Raw genomic sequence first — 24,699 nt, forward strand, 5'->3', positions numbered from 1 at the left:
CATGCCGCCCAGCTGGAACAGCAGCGGCAGCGAGACGCGGCCCAGCTCCAGCAGCAGCAACAGCAGCAGGTAGCTCAGCTGGAGCAGCAACAGCAGCTGGTGCAGCAGCTTGGGACCCAGCTGCAGCACCTCCTCGGGCCCGCCCCCCGCCCCGCTGAATGGCCTGCGGGGGAGGTCACGGGAGGGGGTCCGCGTCTGGCGACCCCCCTGCGTCTGACCAAGATGGGCCCAGATGATGACCCGGAGGCCTTCTTGGTCACTTTTGAGCGGGTGGCCCTCGTGGCGGGATGGGCAAGAGACCAGTGGGCCACCTTGCTCGCCCCCTATTTGACTGGGCCGGCCCAAGCAGCCTACCGGGGGCTGGCGACCGAAGAAGCCCGCGACTACGACCGCGTGAAGGCCGCAGTCCTAGACGCTTTGGACATTAGCCCGGAGACGTTTCGGCAGCGATTCAGGCGCCATACCTACCCGGCGGGAGCCCGTCCCCGGATGGTGGCCCAGACCCTGAAGGAAGCCTGCCGTCGGTGGCTGCAGCCAGACGTCCGGACGGCGGAGGAGGTCACCGAGCAGGTGGTGTTGGAGCAGTTTATTCACACCATACCGGCCAAAGGTAGGGCCTGGGTACTCCGCCACCGACCGACGACCTTAGCAGAGGCCGTCGCGCTCCTGGAAGGCTTCCTGGCTGCTGAAGCCTCGATAGGGCCCGCCTTCCGGCCACCTACCTCGGGGCCCGAACGACCCCGAGACGAGAAGAGGGCGTCGAACGTGCCCCACCCACGAGGCCCGGACCCCGGGCCGGGACCCCGACAGGGAACCGCGACTCCACGCTGGGAAGCAACCCCCCAGCGGACTACCCCGGCCTTCACCCAGGGAGCGCCTAAGGTCCGGCGGAGCCCCCCCCGAAGTGCCAGAACAAGCCTTCCCCGGAGTGGACGCCCTGAGCTCGGTCCCTGCTTTAGATGTGGGAAAGCCGGACATGTACAACGAGACTGTCCCGAGATGGACTGCAGTTTCGGGCAGGTTTACGTAGGGGCCGGCCGGGCCCGCCGGGCGGGGCCCCCCCAGCTGATAATCCCGGTAATGGTTGAGAACCAGACCACACAGGCCCTGATCGATTCAGGGTGCGGCCAGACCTTGGTCCGCCAATCTCTGGGACCACCGGCCGACCCCCGTCTGACGCCGATACAGTTACAATGCATCCACGGAGATGTCCGACCTTACCCGAGTGCCTGGGCCCAGCTAACGGTGGGAGGCACTACCCGGAGGCTAGTCGTCGGCCTGGCGCCCGGACTGGCCTATCCTGTGATTCTGGGGCGAGACTGGCCCTTATTCGAAGAGGTCCTCCGGGCAACGCCGGGCTTGGCCGCTGAACCCCGGGAACCCCCGCCAGCGGCGGGGCAGGCCGGTGCGGAGAGTGAGGGAGAGGACCAAGGAGGTCAGAGGCCGCTGGAACAAACTCCCTCAGCACCTCGCTTCGATACGGACTTTTGCCGCGACCAGCGATCAGACCCGACGCTTAGCCGGGCCTATCAACAACTTGCGGCCGTCGACGGCTCCGTGGTAGATTCTCATCGGGCCACGCAGTGGCCTCATTTCGAGCTCCGGCGAGATAGGCTCTACCGCATCGATCGAGACCCACGCACCCGTGAACCCTTGACGCAATTGTTGGTACCCCGCTGTCACCGCAGGGCCGTGATGCAGTTGGCCCATGATGTGCCCGCCGCCGGGCATCTGGGGCAAGAGAAGACCCTCGCCCGAATCCTGACGCGGTTCTTTTGGCCTGGTATTCATCAAGAGGTGAAGCAATATTGTACCTCCTGTCCTGAGTGTCAGCTGGCCGCACCGCCTCGGGTATCCAAGGCCCCCTTGGTCCCCATGCCAGTCATCGAGACCCCCTTTGAGCGGGTCGCCATGGACCTGATAGGTCCGCTTCCCCGAAGCGCGGCCGGCTTCCAGTATGTCCTCGTCCTTGTGGACTACGCCTCCCGCTTCCCCGAGGCCGTCCCCCTGCGGAGCATCACCGCCCGGACCATTGCGGGGGAACTGATGAAGATTTTTGCCCGAGTAGGGTTGCCTAGGGAGATCCTAACAGACCAGGGCACTAACTTCACGTCCCGGCTGCTCCAACAGGTCTGCAAGCTCCTGGGGGTGAAACAGCTGCGTACGTCAGTGTACCACCCACAGACCGACGGGCTGGTAGAGCGGTTCAACCGCACCCTTAAGGACATGCTAAAAAAATTTCCCCCTGAGGAATTGCGGCACTGGGACCAGTTCCTACCACCCCTGCTTCTGGCCATCCGGGAGGTTCCGCAAGCCTCAACTAAGTTCTCCCCCTTTGAACTGTTGTACGGGCGGAGGCCCCGCGGACTTTTAGATTTGATGCGGGAGACCTGGGAGGAGTCGGCCTCCCCAACCCAGGGCCTCCTCCAGTACGTCCACCAATTACGGGAATACCTGACCCAGGCCGGGACAGTAGCCCGGGAGAATTTGCGGGCCGCCCAGGCGAAGCAGGAGCGGAACTATAACCAGGAGGTCAGGGCCCGGACGTTCGCTCCTGGGGACCGGGTCCTACTGCTCCTTCCCTCCAGCGAGTCGAAGCTGTTGGCCCGTTGGCAGGGGCCCTATGAGGTGGTGCGGCAAGTGGGACCCGTGACATACGAAATCCGCCAACCCGACCGACGGAAGAAGCTTCAGATCTACCACGTTAATCTGCTAAAGCCATGGTGTGACCGAGAGGGCCTACTGATCGACCCTTGCCCGCCCGAGCCCGAGCTGGGTCCGGACACGGCTGAGACGAAGGGCGTGGAGGAACCCCCGATAGGCCCCTCGCTCACGGCAGAGCAGCGTAAGCAGGCTACATGTCTCCTGCAGGCTTTCCAAAAAACCTTCACGGCCGCCCCAGGTTATACAACCCGGGCCTGTCACACAATTCTGACCGAGCCAGGGAAAACGATCAGAGAAACCACCCGGCCTTTGCCGTACCGGATGCGACAGGAGGTAGAAGAAGAAGTCCGAACCATGTTAGCCTTGGGGGTCATCAAGCCCTCCTGCAGTGAATGGCGCAGCCCGGTGGTGCTGGTCCCCAAACCGGACGGTACGCGTCGATTCTGTATAGACTTCCGTCGGGTAAACGCCATCTCGCGGTTTGACGCCTATCCGATGCCCAGGGTGGATGAGCTCCTGGGCCGCCTGGGGGAAGCCCAATTTATCATCACCCTGGACCTGAGCAAAGGGTATTGGCAGATCCCCCTCGACGAAGCGTCCAAAGAAAAAACGGCCTTTGCTACCCCCTCAGGCCTTTATCAATTTAATCGGATGCCGTTCGGCCTCCATGGGGCCCCTGCGACCTTCCAGCGGTTGATGGACCACCTCTTGCGGCCTCACCAGGAGTATGCGGCCGCCTACTTGGATGATGTGGTAATCTACAGCCGCCACTGGGAAGATCACCTCAACCGGGTCGCCGCGGTCCTACGAACCTTGCGGGAGGCGGGGTTGACCGCCAACCCTAAGAAATGTAGGATCGCATGGCAGGAGACCACCTATCTGGGCTACACGGTGGGAGGAGGACGAATCAGACCCCTGGTAGGCAAGGTACAGGCCCTTGCGGACTGTCCCACGCCCACGACGAAGCGTCAAGTGCGGCAGTTCCTGGGGCTCGCCGGGTATTACCGGCGGTTTATTCCGCAGTTTGCCTCAATTGCCGCACCCCTAACTGAGCTCCTCAAGAAAAATAGTCCCCGACAGGTGCGCTGGACGGCCGAGTGCGAGGTGGCCTTCCAGACCCTGAAGGACCGCCTTTGCCAGGAACCAGTCCTGTACAGCCCGGACTTCGACAAGCCGTTTATTCTACAGACAGACGCGTCTAAGACCGGCGTCGGGGCGGTCCTGTCGCAGGATATGGAGGGGGGGGATCATCCCGTGATATACCTCAGCCGGAAGCTATTCCCCCGCGAGCGCAACTATTCCGTGATCGAGAAAGAAGCCCTAGCGGTGAAGTGGGCCTGTGACGCCCTCCGATTCTTCCTCCTGGGTGCCCCCTTCACCCTCGTCACGGACCATGCACCCCTCCAATGGTTGATGAGGATGAAGGATAACAACCCCCGGATCATGCGGTGGTACCTAGCCCTGCAGCCCTATGCCTTTACCATCCGGCATCGGGCGGGCAAGGACCACGCAAATGCCGACTTCCTGTCCCGCCTTGAGGAGATGGAAGGACCTGGCCCCAAGGTATGGGAGCCAGGCTTGAGGGGGGGGGAATGTAGCGGGCCGGTGTGGCTCCCCTCCTCCCCGGAGAGGGTTGAGCCCCGGACACAGGAAGGGGCGGGGCTACAGCATGGTGAGCCCGCCCCTCAGAGGGTCAGGCGGCGACCCGGAAGAATAAAAGCCGGGCCTCCCAGCTCAGTCAGCTCTCAGCCACCGGGGAGAGCAGACCTGCCTGAGGGAGCTCCTACCGGAGGAACCACTGGAGCCCCGAGCGACTGCCTGGACTGGACGGAGAGCACCCTACCTCGCTCCTGGGAAGACCAGCCGGAACTCCCCCGCGCCACCTACGACGAGGAGCCCGGGGGAACGTCCCAGCTGCCATGCTGTTACCCCGAGGAGCCCCCGGGGCAGGATTGGCTGGACTTCCCTAAGGACCTACCAGACCTACCCCCAGCCCGGGTTGGGACGAGCCCATGCAGTGGGACTTCCCGGGGCGAGACGCCATGGACCAGGTAGGACAAGAGGGGGATAGTGGAAGTGGCCCGGGGGCAGCTGACCTCAGTCAGGCTGCTGACCAGACTGAACCCATGTCAGTGTGTTGCGGTCAGGATCCCCACTGACCGGCAGCGGTGAGGACCGCTGCCTAGGGCCCCGGGCCGGGACACAGTGGAGTGGGTGGGCCTGTGTCCCCCCCTGCCACCCCACTCACGGGTGGCAGTCGTCCCCCTCTACCTACTGGCTCAGCCTGCCGCAAAAGGCCTGAGCCCCTGTACTGCTTGCTACTGGCTCAGCCTGCCACAAGAGGCCTGAGCCCCTGTACTGCTTGCTACTGGCTCAGCCTGCCACAAGAGGCCTGAGCCCCTGTACTGTTTGTTACTGGCTCAGCCTGCCACAAGAGGCCTGAGCCCCTGTACTGCTTGCTACTGGCTCAGCCTGCCACAAGAGGCCTGAGCCCCTGTACTGTTGTTACTGGCTCAGCCTGCTACCAAAGGCCTGAGCCCCTGTACTGTTTGTTACTGGCTCAGCCTGCTACCAAAGGCCTGAGCCCCTATACTGTTGTTACTGGCTCAGCCTGCTACCAAAGGCTTGAGACCTATCTAGACTGTTTGTCGCCCAGCCCCTGCACCAGGGGGCCTGGGCCTGTCCTAGCCTTAAAGAGACAGGACAGAACCCCCGTGAGACAAGCAGGCCGGTGTGGCTCCCCTCCTCCCCTCAGAGGGTTGAGCCCCGGACCCGCCTGTTACACTCCCAAATATAAATTTGACAAAGGGGTGGTTTTCAGTGTTCACAGAATAGTAACACTGAAGCTAGTGACAGAATTATACAGAGCCTTCCAGGGGGAGCTCCTCATTAAACACATCAAGTTCTGGTTATGGAACGTGTTCATTTTCACATAAACACTGGCCTATAAACTGTACTTTGCAGGGTAAAACAAATGCAAATATAATTGCAGTGTTTCTAGTGCACCTCTGTAACAGTGGGAGCAGTGGAGAGGGTGAATTTCAAACCCACAGAAAGTTTTTGGACACAAAAAAGTAAAACTTAGGTTGCAGCCCTCCTCTGTGTACAGACTCTGAAAATCTCATGTTTTCAGTTACCAGAAGAAGTAACTAAGAAAGACAGGAGGCTAGTGATTTATTTTTATCCCTTTAAAAATAATGGCATATGATGGTGGAAAAAACGACAGTAAATATGGGTAGGATTTTCAAAAGTGCCTAAGAGTGTTAGACCCTAACTTGCATTTACTTTTAATGGGAATTAGACATCTAACTTCTATGGTGCTTTGGAAAATCCATTACTAAATACTATTACAGTAGTATCTCCACATGCAAAACAAATCATCGTCAATGATGCTTACTACATTGTCTATTGCTAATGGAGTTGCCAAAACTTTCAGGCCAATCCTTCAGTGGGAATAGGCACAGGCTCTTGGTTATAAATGGACTCTCACTACTGTTTGAAGACAATACCTAAATAAGGATGGAAAGTGATAGTGTACAGATAGAAAAGGATCCCAGGTAGGACACGTTTGACATAGATAAGCTTCACAGATTTTAGCTAGATAACATTTTGCTTTTCCCCAGAGTCGTTTACATTGCAAAATACAAACTGGAAAATGCCACTGAGGTGCTGAGGCTTTTCAGCACTATCTGATCATACAAGGGTCAGACACTGATGCCCTTGCTCACACTGAGTGGTGCCTTGCTCCATAAGTGGATCCACTGCAGTCAATGTTAACATATTCCTCAGATTTCACCCCAATTGCAGCTGCAAAGTAATCTCTCAGATAACTCAGACTCTACATTAATTTAACAGGATAAAATACATCACTAATCTTGTCATGCATTTTAGTTTGCCCAATGTTATGCTTGAAATGAGGAATCTAAAATCACCTTGTTTTAGATGGAATAGATTCTTATACAGTTCAAACTCACAAACTACATTATTTTTAATCTGTTGCCTACTACATACCAATGAGAAAAATCTTGGTATCGTGTCATAAACTGCTATGCAAATGATGCTATTTGTAAGTATTAACATAATTTAGTGCTTACAGTCATATTCTCATTTCTAATAATTCTACCAGAATGGAGAGTCTTTTCTCTATACTCTTAGCCTGCAGGATAGTCTTTCATCAAGAAGCTGAATTTTTTAATAACCTGCCAACATATGTTTTGTATGTGGCAGCCTAGGCCAATGACACAATGTCTTCATTATCGAAAGAAACAGGTCTACATACTGCAATCGGACATTAAAGCATGCCTGTGCCCATAAACTAATGCTTTGATGTCTAAATGTGTATCATTACGATGGTACTCTGTAACAAAGGATAATTTTAATCCTCTGCTCTCAATGGTAATACGTAGTGGAGATTGCAGTTCATTATATATAAGAAAGGTCGCCATGCTTACAAAATAGAGCTCAACTCAGAAGGCAAAAAATGTCAACTCTCATTTCTGGACAAGATGCTCTAAATGGCAACGTGTTTTGTTCTTTCACCTACGCTCCCTGAAATACTGGCCTGGATTTAGAGAAGCTTTCCTGCTGACATGCTTGTAGAAAATTATATTAAGTGTACCGTTCCTTACATATGTTTTTCAGCTTCTGGTAAGCATTTATGTTGTAGGAGTTTTTAAGGGGCATGTTCTTGTCTGTGTCTGGACTCCACCTAAATGCAGCGGAAGTGGGGGAACCATAAGGAGACCAGTTATAACTCCCTGTTTCTGAGCCATCAGGCCCTGAGGGAGGTTAAAATGGCACAAGAACAGCTCTGACTTAAGCCACTGGTGCAAGGACTCTCAAGGAACTTACACCAAAGGAGGAGCAGATGTAGTGCAGCTGTGCTCTGCAGTGCCTTCTTCCACTCCCACATGGGCAGCTGGCACAGAAGGTCAGTATAGTGCCTCTTGACAGCTTTATGCAAGCAGAGAGCTCCCTGGCACAGGCAATATTCTCCACTGCCATCTCTAGTTTTAAGTCCACTTTGCACTGGTCATAGTTATGCAGAGGAAGGGAGCCTTAGAGGACTGGAGAATCTAGCCCTTAATGTTTGCACAGAAAGTTTCATATGACAAAGCATTATTACTTTGTAATTATCCAAATTCAAAATAAGTTTAACCAGCACAATTTGAAATATATTATACTATGCAATTCAATCAAATGTTACACTTTCTAAAACTATTCTTGATTGAATTAAAAAAGCTGAACTGCTGTAAATATTTCTTTATTTAAAATAGGATGATGGGGCATATATTTCCGTGATACAACTCTTCTGAATTTAATGGGAATAAATTTGGCACTACAGACTTAAATATCAAATACTTATTTAAATATTCACAGACCTTTAACTAAAATTAATCTAATTCGCATCAGAATTCAAATACTGAATGAACCGGATCCAATGAATTCAGTCCATCAATTTGTAAAGAACAAACTTGTACATTGACTAAAAGGTACACTAATGAAAGCTGGAAGGTCATAACGTTTACATCATTTTGTTTGTGTATTTGTGGCTGTCCATCATTTTTGTAGCCACCCAAACTTTGTGCAAATCAGAAGCCACTGCCCCAGCTATCTACTGAATTCAGCACATCAATAGCGAAGACAGAGTATGATCAGAAAAGTGAAGTTTTAACAACAGAAATTCCCTTTATTCTGTGTTCACCCCCATAGTTATTGAACTAAGAATTTTGTTTGCTCCTCTCTTCAGTTTCTGCTTAACTGTCTTATTTAAATCATGTTCTCTTACAACAGTTTAGTGAACTTCCCAGCTTGCCATTAAACACAATGGACCAAATTAATCCCTGCTAATACTTCCTCTTCACTTTTGTTCTTTAAGTCAATAGAATTACATCAAGCAAGTCTTCAGTGGAGAGAAATTTAATACTAGGAGCTGAATTAATTTCCAGAAAGCAACAACAGAATTAAAAACCTTTGCAACACCTCATTTATGCACAAGCTGGGGCGAGTAATACATGCTCTGTTAGAACACACTACTTGCAGCATAGCAACACCCACCAGCATACAGACAAGTAACACTGAAGCATGGTGACATTTGCTCATATTCATGTTTAGGAATGTAAAACCAGGTGGTTTTTCTACTAGATAAAACAGATACACACTTCTGATCAGAGATACCTGATCGCCCATAGACATCCACAACTCCCTCTGAAGTCGATTGTAAATACTCAGCACCACTGAAAATCAAACCTCAGTACAAGAGGTTCTAGTGTTCATCCTGTTGAACCAGGACACCTATTTATAAATGATTTACATAAATAACACTCTTTGGTTTAACACTCTGCCCAGCTGAGTGACATTGGGCAAGTCGTTTAACCTTCCTGTGCCTCAGTTTCCCCATCCATAAAATGGGGATAATGATGCTACCTCCTTTGTAAAGTGCATTGAGGTCTAGGGATGAAAAGTGCTATAGAAGAGAAGGTACTATTATTAATTATTATTATTATATGTCAATAAAATGTTATAAAACTTTCTATCCAAATAATTCCACAAGATAAAGTTCAATTTCTTGTAAAATTGAGGTGTTAATTTAAGAGGCCAGAACAAGCCAAGGGCATGTCCACAGGAGCTGGGTACACATTAATCCAGGAAATCCCCCCAGCCACCTCTGCCTGCAGAACTCCTTTGGAAACTCCAGAGGGAGCTAAATTTTCCCCAACCAAGCAAAAATTCCATGGAAGGGGGTGCACGACAATGTGCTTGCTTTAGTGAGCATGACCCATTCCTTACAGACGTATTCAACATAAAACAGAACAAACGGTCCCAGAGAATAAGATATCCAGCTTCTCACTAACTTACGTGTGCCCATTTCTTCCGCCACATCTCAGTGTCGTATCTCTGACATTCCTTCTGGGCCCAATGGTAGCATTTAAGGTGCCTGGCAATGTCACAATATGCGGTGCCATTTCCTCCAAATTCATTGTCCACTTTAAACAACCAACGTCTCACTCCCAGGTTATCTATGATCAGCTGACTCAGAACTTCAAGCATCTATGGATGAAACAGGGCATAAAGACAAAAGGAATGGCTTCAAAAACATTGTGACTTAGGACATCATTAAGGTGCTTGTATATTTTTATTTAAAATTTGTTTTATAACAGACTTATAATTAGGGTTTCTAGCTTCAGGTTCAAACCAGTTTTACCAATATTCACCAATCCTCCTTCCTCCCAAAAAAGCAGCGATACTGGTGATTAGTAGCTTGGATGCTTATGTAAAGCTCACCTGAACCCTTTTTGTTCAGGATCCTATGGCCACAATTCTGCAATTGGATCCACCTGAACAGACTTTGCCCCCATGTAGACCCACTGAAAGGTCAATGGGGCTCTGTGCCAGTGCAGAGTCTGCCTACGTGGAGCTCATTGCTGGGGCTATTAGCTTTGAATGTTCGGTACTTCTCAGGATGTCTCTCAGAAAGGGTAGCTGATGGCAACACTAGACTATTTTCAAAATCCTCTCTTTAAAACCTTCCTACAGTCAGATTCTAATACCAGGCAAACATCTGTGACACGTTCTTGCTGCAGAGTGAATTATATGGTTATAAATTTATGAAGGGGTTACAAGATAGACTTTATTAAAGTGATTCTAATTATTTATCTATATGCATACCCAGTTTTAAATGGCTTTCTTGTAAAACTAGCTGGGGAGCAGAATATAATTAGCTGTTTAGAAACAGTAAATGCCATTGGACCCTGGAAAAGTGTTACACAGATCTTGTGCTGCATTGACTAGAAGGTATTTTTACATGGTAATCTTTTGGACTCCTAGTTGTATATATTTTTTGGTCTTCGACCACAAACAGAATTATCATCTGTTTGCTCCAAATCCTATTATTTGTTGCTTTCGAGAACCCTATAAATGAGTTTCTGTTGATGACTCCCCTACAGTAATGAAAACAATCAATAGTATTGTTAAGACTGTACCAATGGAAAGAATTATGTGCTATCTTTAAGTGAAAATTGAACTGTGCTTTAACATAGTGTCACCTTTCTTTTATTATTTAACCTAAGATGTCAATATTTTATAGGAGCAAACAACAGAAGGAGAACTTCTGAAATGTTGCAGCATGGATCAAAAGAGGAACTAATAAGCATGTTGGGGTGTTGGATAGGAAATTTTTATAAATTAATTACTTAATAATAAATTGAACTAATTTAGAAGTCTAATGTATTGTTTTTCACATCATTGAACATATATTTATTTTATCAACAGTATGGAAGTTGTAATATATTTGTTTAGCTGCTATTATTTTCAGTGTTAAAGGTATTTGTAAAAAGAAAAGGAATGCAAAAAGCCTTTTGCTAGCCAGCAAGAATGCCTAAGAATGATAACATCCTCACTATTTTCAGGTTTATGATGCACATCAGTAAAAAGAGAGAAGCTATTGATTATTGCCATCCACAAATACAACATGCTGACATTACCAGCTGGATGAATGCTGCAAATTTCAAAACACAGTAGAAACAAGATGATTTTCTTGATGAGGTAAAGTATTTTCTTCCAGAATCTAATGAACACTCAAAGCTACCCCAAAATTCATCCAAATTCCATGAAAAAAAATCCACAATGATACTGAAGGAAGTGTGCAATCAGAAATCAGAAAATTGTATAAAAGGATCTATGGCTAAGCATGCTGCTGTTAAAGGGACACCACTAACTTGAAATCTAGTCAATTTAAAAAATGAGGCATGCGCAATTTCAGGTACCCCACCTGCTATTAAGACATCCCTCTGGATTCTGTAGTTTCATAATCACATTTTCCTCTTGCAAAAATGTTTTCTTCTTCCTAATCACAGATTCACAGATTTTAATTTGTTTGCCTGTTGCTGTGTGAAAAACCCATGTGAACAAGGGAAATTAGCTGACTACTGCATAAAAGAGAGAAAATTTGCATACTTCTTTGTTAGTTGATACGATAGTATCATATCATGAATATTCACAAGGCCTAATAACCAGGCAGGAAACTGTTCTGCGGTCTGGTATCTTTTGAAGGAGGTGACTCCAAAGTTTAGATGGAATTATGGTTCTGTTTCAGGGGTATTTGGATCTGGGATGTCCATTTGGAACAGGGCAGATTGGAAAAATATAAAAAGGCGCATTAATTATTTTGAGCATCAGCAGACACCATTTCTAAACCCATAATTCATGGCTACTGAGGAATGATAAATGGTGTACAATATACATGACAATACTAAGCTGTTTAACCAAACACAGGTAAAAATGAATTAATTCATCACAGAAAACAATGAAAAAGCGAGGGAAAATCATATAGGTAGAGAAATAAATTTGCACTGCTTATGGGAGATATGTGTTAACTACTATAACTATTTCATTAGGGAATACTGAAAAAGGGAAATTGCCTAATCTTATTAATGATGAGCAATTAGCCAAACGGTATCGTCAGTGTACAACAGAGATTGTAGTGTATTGGCAACAATCATAATTCCATTTAGCACAATTCATAATCTGGGGTCAGTGACACTGCCTCTTAATCAAGGTACATGTTATTCAAACAATTGTGCTCAGTGGTGGGTTCCATGTCTATTTCTTTTAAGGTATCGTTTCTGATAATGGATCCTGACACTGTAATAGTTGATCAATTGGCTTCTGGCCATTCAGCAGGTTATCTGGAAGACAGCATCTTCAAGGAATGCTTAGGTCTACCTCAGCTACTGTGTATCATTCAGCAACACAAATCTCCAGGGCACTGCACACGGCTTGTTGTTCCACTAAAGGATATTGATATGTGGGCAGATGTGATGTTTTTGACATCACAATTCCATTGGATAGCCACGCTGGCCTGTACCAGTTTATTGTGTCGGAAAAGCTAGCCGCTTCTGTCTCCTGCCTTGTGATGCTCACCAAATGGTGATGACCAGCCGTAAGGGTCACCTGTAATATGGACGGACAGTACTGTGGAGTGACTAATTACAAAACATTTATGTATGAAGACCTCATTGGTAATGTCACTACTCCAAATTTCTGCTTTATTTCTCATAAATGTAGCATTATAGGTCACACTAATTATGCCTTTTCCAGTCTTTCAAAATGAATCCATGACTCAAAGTAAGCCCCAGCACCAGGATGAAATTAAAGAAATACAAATCAGTTTTAAACATACATTTTGAACCACTAACTTTAATTTTAAAAACATTACTGGACTGAAAAGACACTCACACTATCCAGATTATCAATGACATGCGCAAAGCAGAACAAGCACCTCAACTAGATAAATTATCCATGATGGTGGAAATAATAATTTCCCACACTTGGATAGAAGTTGCACTTAAAGCTTTTGGTTGTATTACCGGGAGTGTTAGTTTTAATTGCATTAATTACGTGCTGTCACTTATGCAGTTTGCTAAACCAGTATAAAACTCCCATGAATGCCCTCACTTCTGCTTCATATATTAATTTGGCAAAGGTGTTATCCTGATACAATTACCAAAGCCACAAGTGGGGACCTGTTTGCCAATACATATAAGTTAGATGCAGCATACACCATGGTAATATGTATTATACGCATGGTATTATTAAGGTATATTGAGTAATCATGCTGAATTGTACTACTCCTACTCTTGCTCTCTTATGCTCCCACAATACCTTGTAACAGTACAACTCAGCATTTGGCACAGGGAGACAGGGAACAAGATATGTAAGTATTCTACCCTGGTACAGGGAGGGAGTGCCTCCATGGCCCAACTAGTTTGGAATGCTGTATTTGAAAACCCAAGAGGGATGCACCATGGAACCAGAAAAATAAATTGAAATTGGTGGGTGGAATCTTAAAGGACATACAGAGGGTTTTAGCTTATAAACAACCCCATTAAAATAGAGGTATTTCTAGGGGTGTATTTTTGGGAAGCAAACCTTCTGTGGAAGGTGAACTGAACACACTGCTAGAACCCACTTCCTGGAAGGATTGGTGACATATTAGCTCTTTATTTCCTATACCATACTGTTTGTCTATAGACAATAAACTGGCCGAGCTTGGTTATTTGGCCTCTTGAACATTTTTAGTATCAAACTGCAAGGGCAGTCAAAACCAGCTGGCTATACATGTAAATCAACAAAAGAGAATATAACCTATGGTGAGCAGGAAGGTCTTTCTATGAGCAGCCACAGAGTGGAGACTGAACTGCTCTCACCTCACGGCTAGATGAGGACCCCTCAGAAGCAAAATGATGCTAGGAAGCCAGAGCACAGATACAGAAGGGAGAAGATAAAAGGGGGGTCCAGTGAGAGGAACAAGATTTTCAACACAATTTAAAGCCAGGTTCTGTACCTCTCCTGACCAAAGGAATTCCTGGTGGATACTGTTTATGAAGGAGGGGCCAAGGACTCCCTCTCTCAATTATGTCTTCTTGGCAGGAATTTCTTGTAACCAAAGATATGATTATTGTTTGTTTTGTGGTAGTACTTAGAGGCCCATATCAGGCACCATGTTGGGTGCTGAACAAATACATCAGCAGAGACAGTTTCTTCCCGGAAGAGCTTACAAGCTAATTTGAGACAGGATGCAACAAGTTAGTGCTCCATAACACAGGAAAGAGGAAAAAGGAAGATAATGAAAACAAAACCGGGTTGTATATAGGTTAGCTGCTGCATAATTTGTAGCACCACAACTAGATAAACTCAGCAAAAAGTAACAATACACTGAGGCACACCAATAAAAATTTGCAGTTACCTCAAAGAACAGTATCTTGCCAGTGAGTCCAGAATCAATACATACAAAGTGACCACATTATATAAAATCCTTTTTCCCCCCCTCTATTACTGTTGTTAAAGCCACCCCATTCGCAGATGATTGATGTACTGAGTTTGGCAAAACTTTTATGCTTTGTCATGGCAATAAGATAAATGAAATTGGAAATGAATTGATACACTACACAGGGGGAAAAATTCAGGCAGCAGATCTGCTGAGCGGATCTCAGTTTGGATGATCACCTTTTCCTAAACAAATGGAACCTCCCTTGACAAAAATGCTTCACTTCACAGCAAGGTTCTAATCAATGCAACAACAGACATTTGATTTTTTTTTATGCAAGGCAACAAAGTTTGCCCCCTACCTAGACACAATATGTGTCCATATGTTGACGTGCCAAATAAACTGTTCTTTTGCCAACAGACACAAGTTCCCAAACTGCTTCCCACTTACCTGTCGATGGTTATAGATGTCATATTCTCCCGGAGGTGTTGGCACACAAGCACTAGCAAAGATTCTTTTACTTCCGGACTTAGTTCTATAGAGATGAGCAACTTCTGGCTCAGAGCCCAATATGGGCACATTTAACATGTCAGCCACTGCTAAATCATCTTTGTGAGGAAGTCCACCAATAATGTAGGCTTCTTTGCCTTGGATGAGATTTTTTATTCTTTTGATTGTCTTGGGACTGTACTTCAGCTGAGTGGCCAGGCACATGTGATGGCCCTGTATAAAGATAACATTATTCTTGTTAAAAGGTGTTCTTTTCTGTTCCATGAACCTAATTTATAATGTTGCACACAATAAATACATTATTAATAGCAGGCTGGGTTATGACCTATCCTGTAGCTTAGCCGTTTAAATTGATAAAAGCTGTTGGGGTGAGGCTCCATAATCGTTCACATCTTTAGTGTGTTGGAAATGGGCTCACTGGGAATAGAACTAATTACTACACATCTGTATTTATTTGATCCACGCGGAATTATCCTTCTGTCAGTCGGCAGAGATGCTGGTGGCCTTTGGATAATAGTGATTCATCTCTGCAACACTTCTGGCATGGTTTAACTCTAAAGCGTCTGCAAAATCAATACAAAAAACGAAGAAAAACCCCTATAGCAGAGAATATATTTCCCCATACAGTGCAGCAGCATTTTAAATGATTCTCTGAGAATAAAACATTTTGATTTAGCAAACCTTTCATTGATCATATTAAATTACAAGGGATATACATTTCCATTATGCAGTAGTTTAAATGGCTACAGTCAATTTGACTGCAGAGGAGGAAGCATAGATTTTTTAAAAAAGAACAAGGGTTTCAGTTTTTCATTTCTTTTTAAAAATAAAATGTCTGTCTCTGGACAGGCTGTTCATGGACATATCACATCGTGTAAAATTAAACTAAGAACATCAATCATGGAAGGCTGAGTCTCAGGAATATTTGCTACAACAAATCCCATGCATCCATTGCAAATTAGGCAATGTATAAGTTACTTCACTGGAAATATCAAGGCACATTCAGAAAGTGAGTAAGACAGTGATGGATGCCATGCATAGAATAGTGTTACAGACATTTAGCAGGTCAGAGATTGCTACTACACAAGAATGAAGATAACGTTCTAGAACCATATTGGGAAGGAAGTTTTCTTTACAATAAGATTTCATCCACCAGTTTAGGACCCAGTTCTGGAAAGCATTCCTATTTCTTTAACACGTTTAAATGCTCTCCTTAATAGGGGTGGACTTAAGCATATGTTTAAGTGTTTTCCCGAACGTGGACCTTAAGGGCTGTTTTCATTCAAAGTTCTGCAGGCTCCATGACCAGAAAGAAAAGTGTAAATCTTGGACCTAGTGTGGAGGTACCATGCTCACCCCCCAGAAGTGGAGGGAAAGAATGCCTCATGTCGCTCAACAGTAAAGTCCCTAACCTAACGAGGAACCAGTGTGGAGTGCCAAAGAGTGTCCAAAGCTCTCTGTGAAGTTGGTGGACGTGATTTGGAGAGGTGTGATCCTCAAAGTTCCATCAGGAGAAGCGAGGGTCTTGGCAGGCATAATAGAGGGAGAGTAGCTAACAAACCTATGTTCCTGATTTTCCTTTCTTTATTCAGCTTTAAAGCACATTCTTGAAGTTTTGTTAAGTGATATTTTTATTTTCCCCCCTGAGCAGTAGCATGAAAGCAGGACAGAAGGGCCAGCCAGACTGACCCAGGTTCAATTTCCAGTCCCGGTCACTTGCTCCCTGGGGCCAGGAGTGATGATGCAAGGAAAAGAATTGCTGTGGGTCTCTCAATAATAGCTTCTACAGTTAATTAAGGAATGAAGGCAACAGGGTGTAAAATCTAGTTCATTCTGCCTCAGACAGTGATGTGATAGCCATGACCTGAGGTGCTGAGGGGGAGAAGATATAAAAGCAGGGGGATGTGGGGAATCCTCAGGATTCCAAAAGGGAATAACACAGAAACAATAATTAGCAGGCAGAGAAAAAGGCCATTTGTTTTATTATCACGTATGGACTTGTTTCAAGGATTTGGAGGCTAGATCCTGGGGTCCAGACAAGCTCAGCTTGGCATCAGACTCAAAGTAGTGAGCAAAGATGGTCTAAACCACTGAGCCTGGGGCCAACTGAGGACCACCACAATTTAGAGCAATCTCAGGGATGCTTTAAATTGTACCTGGCTGCAGTGATTCCCCAAAGCGTTATGCCAGCAACCAGGGATTGCCAGAGCACCAGGTTGTTTGAACCACACACCCTTCTTTCCCGGGCCATGTCTGCCATACAGAGGGTTGGGACCTGAGGTGGCCCAGCACCGGCTATGTAGTTATCACCACCCAGTAATTTCCCCTACACCGCAATCCCCAGGTGGCAGGTTAAATCGGTATTAAGGTTGCTATGTGCTGCCAGAGCTGGGACCTGGCTCCTTAGTTTCAATCCATACTCAGGTACTTTGAGGATACTTCTAGGTAAATTTAAGTACAATGAGAAAAGACATTATCTCAAACTGAAAGAAAGGTGCTTAAAACAAACCTATAAAGGTCGAATCCAGTACTGCTTCCTAGGCAAAACGCCTACTAAACTCATAACTACTGAAGTCACTGATGTTTTGCCTCAGCCAGAGTGCTGCAGTAGGCTCAGCACTGCTGTCCCTTCAGTAGGTTTGAGTCTCTTTTCGGACTATGTTCCATTGTTTGGTCTTAAAATTGGCCTAACAAGTTCAAAGCTAATATTACTACAAACCCTACAGTAAACTCATTTAAAGTTCCACACTCTTTAAAAGAAAAAGTTCTAAATTGGATTTCACTGCAATAAATACTCTTGAGGAATGAATACATGAATGGCTGTTCAGCTATAAGGAGCTAAAGTTTGAGTAATAGAAATGTTTTTATTGCTACGCTTTCCTTAGCATTATAAATCTACCAAGTTCCAAGTCCCAGACGAACACTGAGAATGGACACTGGGCTACAGACAATGGAGATAGGACTACCTCAACTAAATCTATAAAACTAAACTGGGATATTTATTTCCAGCAGTCTAACTAGTAGTCTAATCAGTAAAGCTCTTAAACTTGCAATAATATTTCACTGATGGGTACCAGAGCGTTACACGTTATAAAATTTCCAATTTAATTTTACTGCATCCCTCAAGCTGTAGTAATTAGAAGACAAACTCACTGGGAAGCTGTTTATAGCTTCAGGGGTGAGAATTTTGAACCTGTCCTGCAGGTCACCCATGTCCTCAGGGTTCCCAGATCTAACAGCTGCCTGCAGACCCAGGAGTTTATTGTAATACTGCAGTAACTCCTCACTCAGATGAAGGGGGCAGATGTAGATGACGTCAACGTTGGCATCTAAAACAAATGGGCACAATGTTCATTATCCGTAGAAAGGTAAACTCCATTGTGAACTGATATCTGATGATTCCTGACCATTTGCTAACAAACAGCTTCCTTAAAAGCATACTGGAAATAAAATGAGCTTTGTAATTCACAAACCTTACTGGTTTAACTGCTTTTCTGTGCTTCAGCATTTCTCTGAAGACAAGTCAGCAACCCAAAGAAACAGCTAGCTTTCAGAATTAAGTTTGCAGAACACATTGGGGGTAGAATTTCCAAAGCATTTCAGGGGGATTGAGCAGCACAACTCATATTAACATCAATGGGAATTACGCACTACTTTAAACATGTGTCCCATTAACTTCAGTAAATTATAAAACTGAGCTATTAGTTCTAGAAAGCTGATGAAACTGCAGTTTCATACTCTGCTTGGATTTTGTATGGCCTGGTCTTATTCTTGCCCCATCCATGTAAATACTCACAGTAGACAAGGCTGTCCCTAGAGGGGTCCAGGGCCCAGGGAGGAAGTGACGAATCTGTCATTTCCGGGACTGACCATGCCAGCCAATCACACCAGCTCACAGGGCCCCCCCAAAGCGCAGGGCCCAGAGCAGTCGCCCCGATTCGCAAAGGGATGGCTCTAGGGTGACCAGATGTCCCGGTTTTACAGGGACAGTCCCGATTTTTGGGTCTTTTTCTTATATAGGCTCCTATTACCTCCCACCCCCGTCCCGATTTTTCACACTTGCTGTCTGGTCACCCTAGACGGCTCTGACAGTAGGATGGCATTATCAACTTCTGCAGAACAAACGGGTGTGCAGATTGGCCTATTAAATACCAAATCTGAGTTCACGCATGTAAAACAAGTTGGTCTGAAAGACTGCATGTGCAAACACTTAGGTGTGAAAAACTGCCACACAACTGTAGATGCCACTTCGGAAAATTTGATCCATTGTGTTTTTTTCTAAAACATTAATATTAGACATTGATGAGTTAACAGGCCTCATAACATCAACACAGTGTGCTGCTTTGAGATCTACAAATGAAAAATAGCACTACCAAGGTCTGATCCAACTCCCACTGAAGTCAATTGTCTTGTCTTCACCGGGAGTTGGATTGAGCCCTAAAAGTGCCATTAATGATTATTATTACATCAAGATGAAATTTAAGAAGGTACAGCAACCAAATCTAGGGGAAAAGGTGGTAAGAAGGAAAACCTCATTTCATAAAGGACTTGGAATAAGATATTCCACTCATTTACTTTGCTGTGGTGCGTTACTGCAGGAAAACAACACATGCTAAAAAAATACATATATAGTGTTCAACTGGTATACAAAAAAATTACACGCGCTGAAGAGCTAGCCCATTGTCTAAGTTCTGATTGTGCACATAAAAAGAATGCATAAAATTCATTACCACATCATTTCAAAAAGTAATTACAATGAAGAGAACAGTCCATTTGGCCTTTGGTCAATATTCAATATCACTTTCAGTCACTCTTGAAAATTCACCAACCTGGGCACACAAACTGCTCACCCACCCTGGCTGTGACAATGAAAAAGCTAATGATATTGCAATGCCCTGTCAAAAAGTTACTTGCCCAGGGTAAAGTGAGTGAGCAGAATTTTGCAAGGCTGAATTAAAGGCTGCTAGGACTATCCCAGCAACAGCTATCAAGATCTCATTTAGACATAAGCTGAAATGCATAGGGAGACTGTAGCTAATATCTGATTATATTAGTGTAAAGAAACATTCTTGATACTCTAAAGCAGTGTTTCCCAAACTTGGGATGCCGCTTGTGTAGGGAAAACCCCTGGTGGGCCGGGCCGGTTTGTTTACCTGCCGCGTCCTCAGCCCGCGCCGCTTCCAGCAGCTCCCATTGGCCTGGAGCAGCGAACCGCAGCCAGTGGGAGCCGCGATTGGCCAGACCCGCAGACGTGGCGGGTAAACAAACTGGCCCAGCCCACCAGGGGCTTTCCCTGCACAAGCGGTGTCCCAAGTTTGGGAAACACTGTTCTAAAGAAACCATTAAACCAATGTTGCAAGAATCTGTGCTCTTCTGTTGGGCACAAATTAACATCTGATATATGCTTATCTATAAACTCTATGTGTTTTACCCCCTTTTTTCAGTTTCTGCTTATTTTCATTCTCAGACACCCAAAGAAGTCTTCTCCTGTGCTAAGTACTAACATTTATCTAATCTAGTATTTAAGGTGGAGTGGATGAGTTCTGTGGGTTAAACACAATTTTAAAAAGTATTTGGTCCTTTTCTGCACTACAGTTTACAATTCTGTTACTTGCTAAAGAATGATTGCAAACTGTAGTGAAAACAAGGCTAATGAAATGGCCCCACTCAAAATCCTGGCCAACCGGAAACCACTGCTGGGAAAATATTTATTTACTGATAGACTGTAGAATATGGTGCAATTCACTGAAAAGGACAGGTGGCTTCTGGGGTTAGATTGTAATCTTATAAACTCCCATGCAAATGAATAGGGTGTAACTGTGGAAAACTCACTTCTCTGGTTTTGAGAGACCCTCCCATTTTGCAGAAGTAAGCACTAAGGCCCTGATCCGACAGACACTTGCACATAACTTTGTGCATGTGAGTAGCCCACTGAATCCCATGGGAGTACTTACATATTAAAGTTACTCCAGAGCCAAAGTGTTTGTCAGATCAGAGCTGATATTTGAACATAGGAGATCTGATGAATTTTTGGACTTCGGTTGCAATGTCCTATTTCTGTCTAATGGCTCCATTCCCCAAGTCCTTGCCAATGTGAAACTGTTGACATGAAAAAGGGATGCAGGATTGGGCCTTATCTTAATTTAAATTTATGATTCTATATACATGATTTTAATAAGTAAGAATTAAACAGGTTTAGAATAGGATTAGATTTGAAGGGAATACTGTCAACTTAATTTTTTTTAAATTGATTAATACTAAAAAAAAAGAGAGGGTTTTTTTGATAAAGCACCTTTAATAGTATGGTCAGCACCTTTGGGGTTTTTTAAAAATGTTAAAAATATTTAGGATTTTTTTCCAGTCCCCTGTTTATGTGTAGAAGGGTCTTTGTGAGGATAAATGGGGCACTGAGCAACATCATCCAACATGTTCAAGACCTCCGCCCTTGGCCCCCTCCCCTTTCCCTCTTCTGCCTACTCTCTTTCAACCTCAGCTTTGCTGCTGCTGTTTCTGGTAAACAAGTTCATGTAGTCCACATAGTGCACATAAAGTGCTGTCAAATGCACCAAGTAAATAAATGGAGAAAAAGAGAAAAAAATTAAAAATCTCTCTACTCTCCTTCAATTGTAATCTTCGGGTTTATTTCTAGGTTATTTATTGCTAGGACCAAAATTCTCCAATGGAAATGCAATTTTCATGTTCATAGATATGAAGGTGAGAAGAAACCATTCGATCATCAAGGCTGACTTCTATACAATGCATTGATGTTCTTCCTTTCAGTTTCTAACAAACAATGTAAATGTAACAAATCTATCTTTTAAAAAAACTCCAAAAAATTTAAACCAACTGTACTATGGAAAAACAACATTAGTGCCTAGATAATATATAAAGGCAATTACATTATTATTTTAGGCTACTGTAAATTTCTGGATCTAACATTTTTGTTACAAAGTTACTAAATGGCATTTATGAAATAATAATGTCACTGAAATATATATGAATCATGTAAAGTATGTCATTCCAGGGAGCCAAGAAAGTTGGTCATTGACAAATTAATATTCTTCATTGCTTTGTTTAAAAGAGAACTGTCATGCTGGGGAAAACTTTCAAATATATGTTTCTTGTCTTATTTGCTAATTAAAAAAATTGGTTTAAATAAAGGCTTATTCTTTCCCAGCATATCTTCTCTCCTAACGTGATCCTGAATGCATAACTGGCACTGCCGAATTATAAGTCAGATTCTATGGAGTGTTGCGCACCCTTGTCTTCCAAGAAATGCTCAGCACCATACAGAATCAGATCATCTTACTTCACTGCAAAATCAAAAATAACGAGTATGTTCCTCTTAGGAACATCTCACAGAGCAGTAAATGGCATAAAGGACCAATCAAGTACTGAAAAGTGCTTTTGGGTTTAAATGCTCTTGGCATTCAAGATTACTACAGCAAGGAACTCTCCCTCATCCATGCTCTTTTCCTTAAAAATGGGAGACAAACAACAACAACAAAGATGTAGGCAGCTGACTGCACTTACTATACCTAGTATGTCACATAGCCTCCCCATCTGCAAATTCTGCTGAAGAGCAAAATCAGGAGCAGCCTCACGAATGCACTGGGAATATCCTAAAAAGAAAATAAGGTACCAACATCTATTAATAAAACTCCTCATCTCATGTATATTTCAAAGAGATCAGATTTCAGATAAGCTATTTACATTTTTCCTTTGAAAGTTATTATTTAAAAATATATTTTATAGTTATTCTACCGCTAAGAATTAAATCTGTATTTATTTTAAATAAATAGTCTGAAATACAAATGCAGAGCACAATTCTGCTCTTATTCAAGTCAAAAACGAAACTGCTGCTGATATAACTGAGAGGAGAATTAGGCCAATAAAATGCATGGCAAGAAGCTGATTCTGCTACTAGAAGCTTCAATCTATTTATTTTTATTATTATTTTTTCTTTTACTAATGCAATAAAACTCCCAGTACCAGGATCATGGAAGCACACTGAGGATTTGTGACATGCAAGGGTGAAAGTTTAATGCATTGTGAGAAATGCAGAGTATGCTCAAATTCCAGAGGTGTAGTTCATTGGGTTTTGGAATGCATAGCTCCTATACAATATTTTTTAAATGTTAGCTCAGATTCATTCTTGACTGACAGCCTGATTTAGGCTAAACACCTTGTTGTCTGAAGCAAGGATTTGCTGATACTGATCACTAAAGAAAATACATGCACCAAACAGGAGGAACAAAATAAATAAATAAAAGCAGCTCATTTTTAGTACTAGTGGAAATCCTACTGAGAGTGTATTTTTGCTATGCCAATTTTCAGGAAAATATCATAAATTTGGACTTTTGGCCTCTTTAGTGAGACTACAATATCCTCATGTCTCCCTCTAACATAATTATATTTTTTAGAAATAGCTGAAGTGAGGCATTTAACATTCAAACCTGGCATTCCTATAAAAGGTTTTCAATCCTTTTGTTTGTTAAGACTTCTCTGAGTGGAGGCCTTCTGAAAGAAGTGTGTTTTACCAACTAAACACACATGATATCATGTGTCTGAATTTAATAAGCCATTTTTGTTAATGGACATGAGCAACATCGTGCCTATGTAAAATGAGATTTTTAAATAAGAACTGCAGTATTAAAACTTGCAGAGCGTTATAATCCCAACATACATGCAAGTGTTTATTTTATTTGGGTTTGTGCATGTTGTTATTTTTTTTAAACAGTAGAGATAAGTAAGTGCCATCACAATTAAGTAAGGAGCCCTTCTGATCAAGCAGTCCATTCTATCAGCACCTTTTCCTTCAAACAAAGATAAAAGGCAACAAAAAATACCTCATTAAAAAAGGCACCCAGAGTACAATCTCAATGACATCTGATCACTTAGTGGCAGAGGATGTAGTGTATGGTTGACTAACAACCTGTCTGGGCTAGGATTATCTATCTGAAGGGCAGATTTCTGACTGATTACGTCCTCACCTTCTAAAAGGCTTCTGTAAATGACATGTTTATAGTGACTATAATCTCTAATTGTGTTGATTTTAAAATTTAGCTAATCTTAAATGAACCTGTAGAAAAAATATTTTAATAAAAATAAAAGATCAATTGCTAATAGAGACAGTTGCTGTTAAATCAATAGGATGTGCAGTCTAATATCCAGTGTTTGACATATACTCTTAAATGGTCTGTTAACAAGATCTGGTAACATGAAGATGTTACAGTTTTCCATACATCTGCACATGGATAACCATCTGGTATGAGTAAAATTTGCTTAAATACTGAAGTATTAAATTTTGGTAAGATAACAGCATTAGACTTGCATAGGATACTGCTATTGCACCTTTTCCTTTTTTTATTACAAGGAATTTGTTTTTTTAATCAGAAAATTTGTTTTGATTAACCAGCAGCATTCTCAAATAGCATGTCAGTGCTGTTCTGTATGTATATCCATGATCTATAGAAGCAATGCCCCAAAGGAAATACTGAGAAATTAAATTCTAAAAAGATTTAGTCCATAAATTTCAAAGGCAACCACTAATTGCTGATGCCTCAACTTGAGACACAGAGAGCTTCATTTTGAGTGGTCCTGCATACCCACAGCTGCCATTAACTTAAACTGCCGTTGTGAATGGTCACCACCTCTCAATGTCCGCCTCAGCTGAGTCTCTCAAAATTAGTGGATGCTTCTGAAAATCTTGGCCTCAGTCTCATGAAAAATTAAATTTTACAACCTCCACATGAGGT

At 44.0% G+C, this 24,699-nt stretch overlaps 1 protein-coding gene across 1 annotated transcript in view; it reads right to left on the minus strand.

The window, feature by feature from the left end:
- Positions 1 to 24,699, minus strand: part of IQCH (IQ motif containing H) — a 116,159-nt gene that overhangs the window by 56,297 nt on the left and 35,163 nt on the right. Inside the window, exons 11-14 of the mRNA XM_044980709.1 lie at positions 22,480 to 22,563; positions 18,095 to 18,270; positions 14,882 to 15,154; positions 9,523 to 9,714 (exon numbers count right to left, since the gene is read on the minus strand). Coding sequence (XP_044836644.1) covers positions 9,523 to 9,714; positions 14,882 to 15,154; positions 18,095 to 18,270; positions 22,480 to 22,563 — 725 coding nt within the window. The remainder of the gene's footprint in view (positions 1 to 9,522; positions 9,715 to 14,881; positions 15,155 to 18,094; positions 18,271 to 22,479; positions 22,564 to 24,699) is intronic.

This window comes from Mauremys mutica, chromosome 11, assembly GCF_020497125.1.
Source record: "Mauremys mutica isolate MM-2020 ecotype Southern chromosome 11, ASM2049712v1, whole genome shotgun sequence".
NCBI lineage: Eukaryota > Metazoa > Chordata > Testudines > Geoemydidae > Mauremys > Mauremys mutica.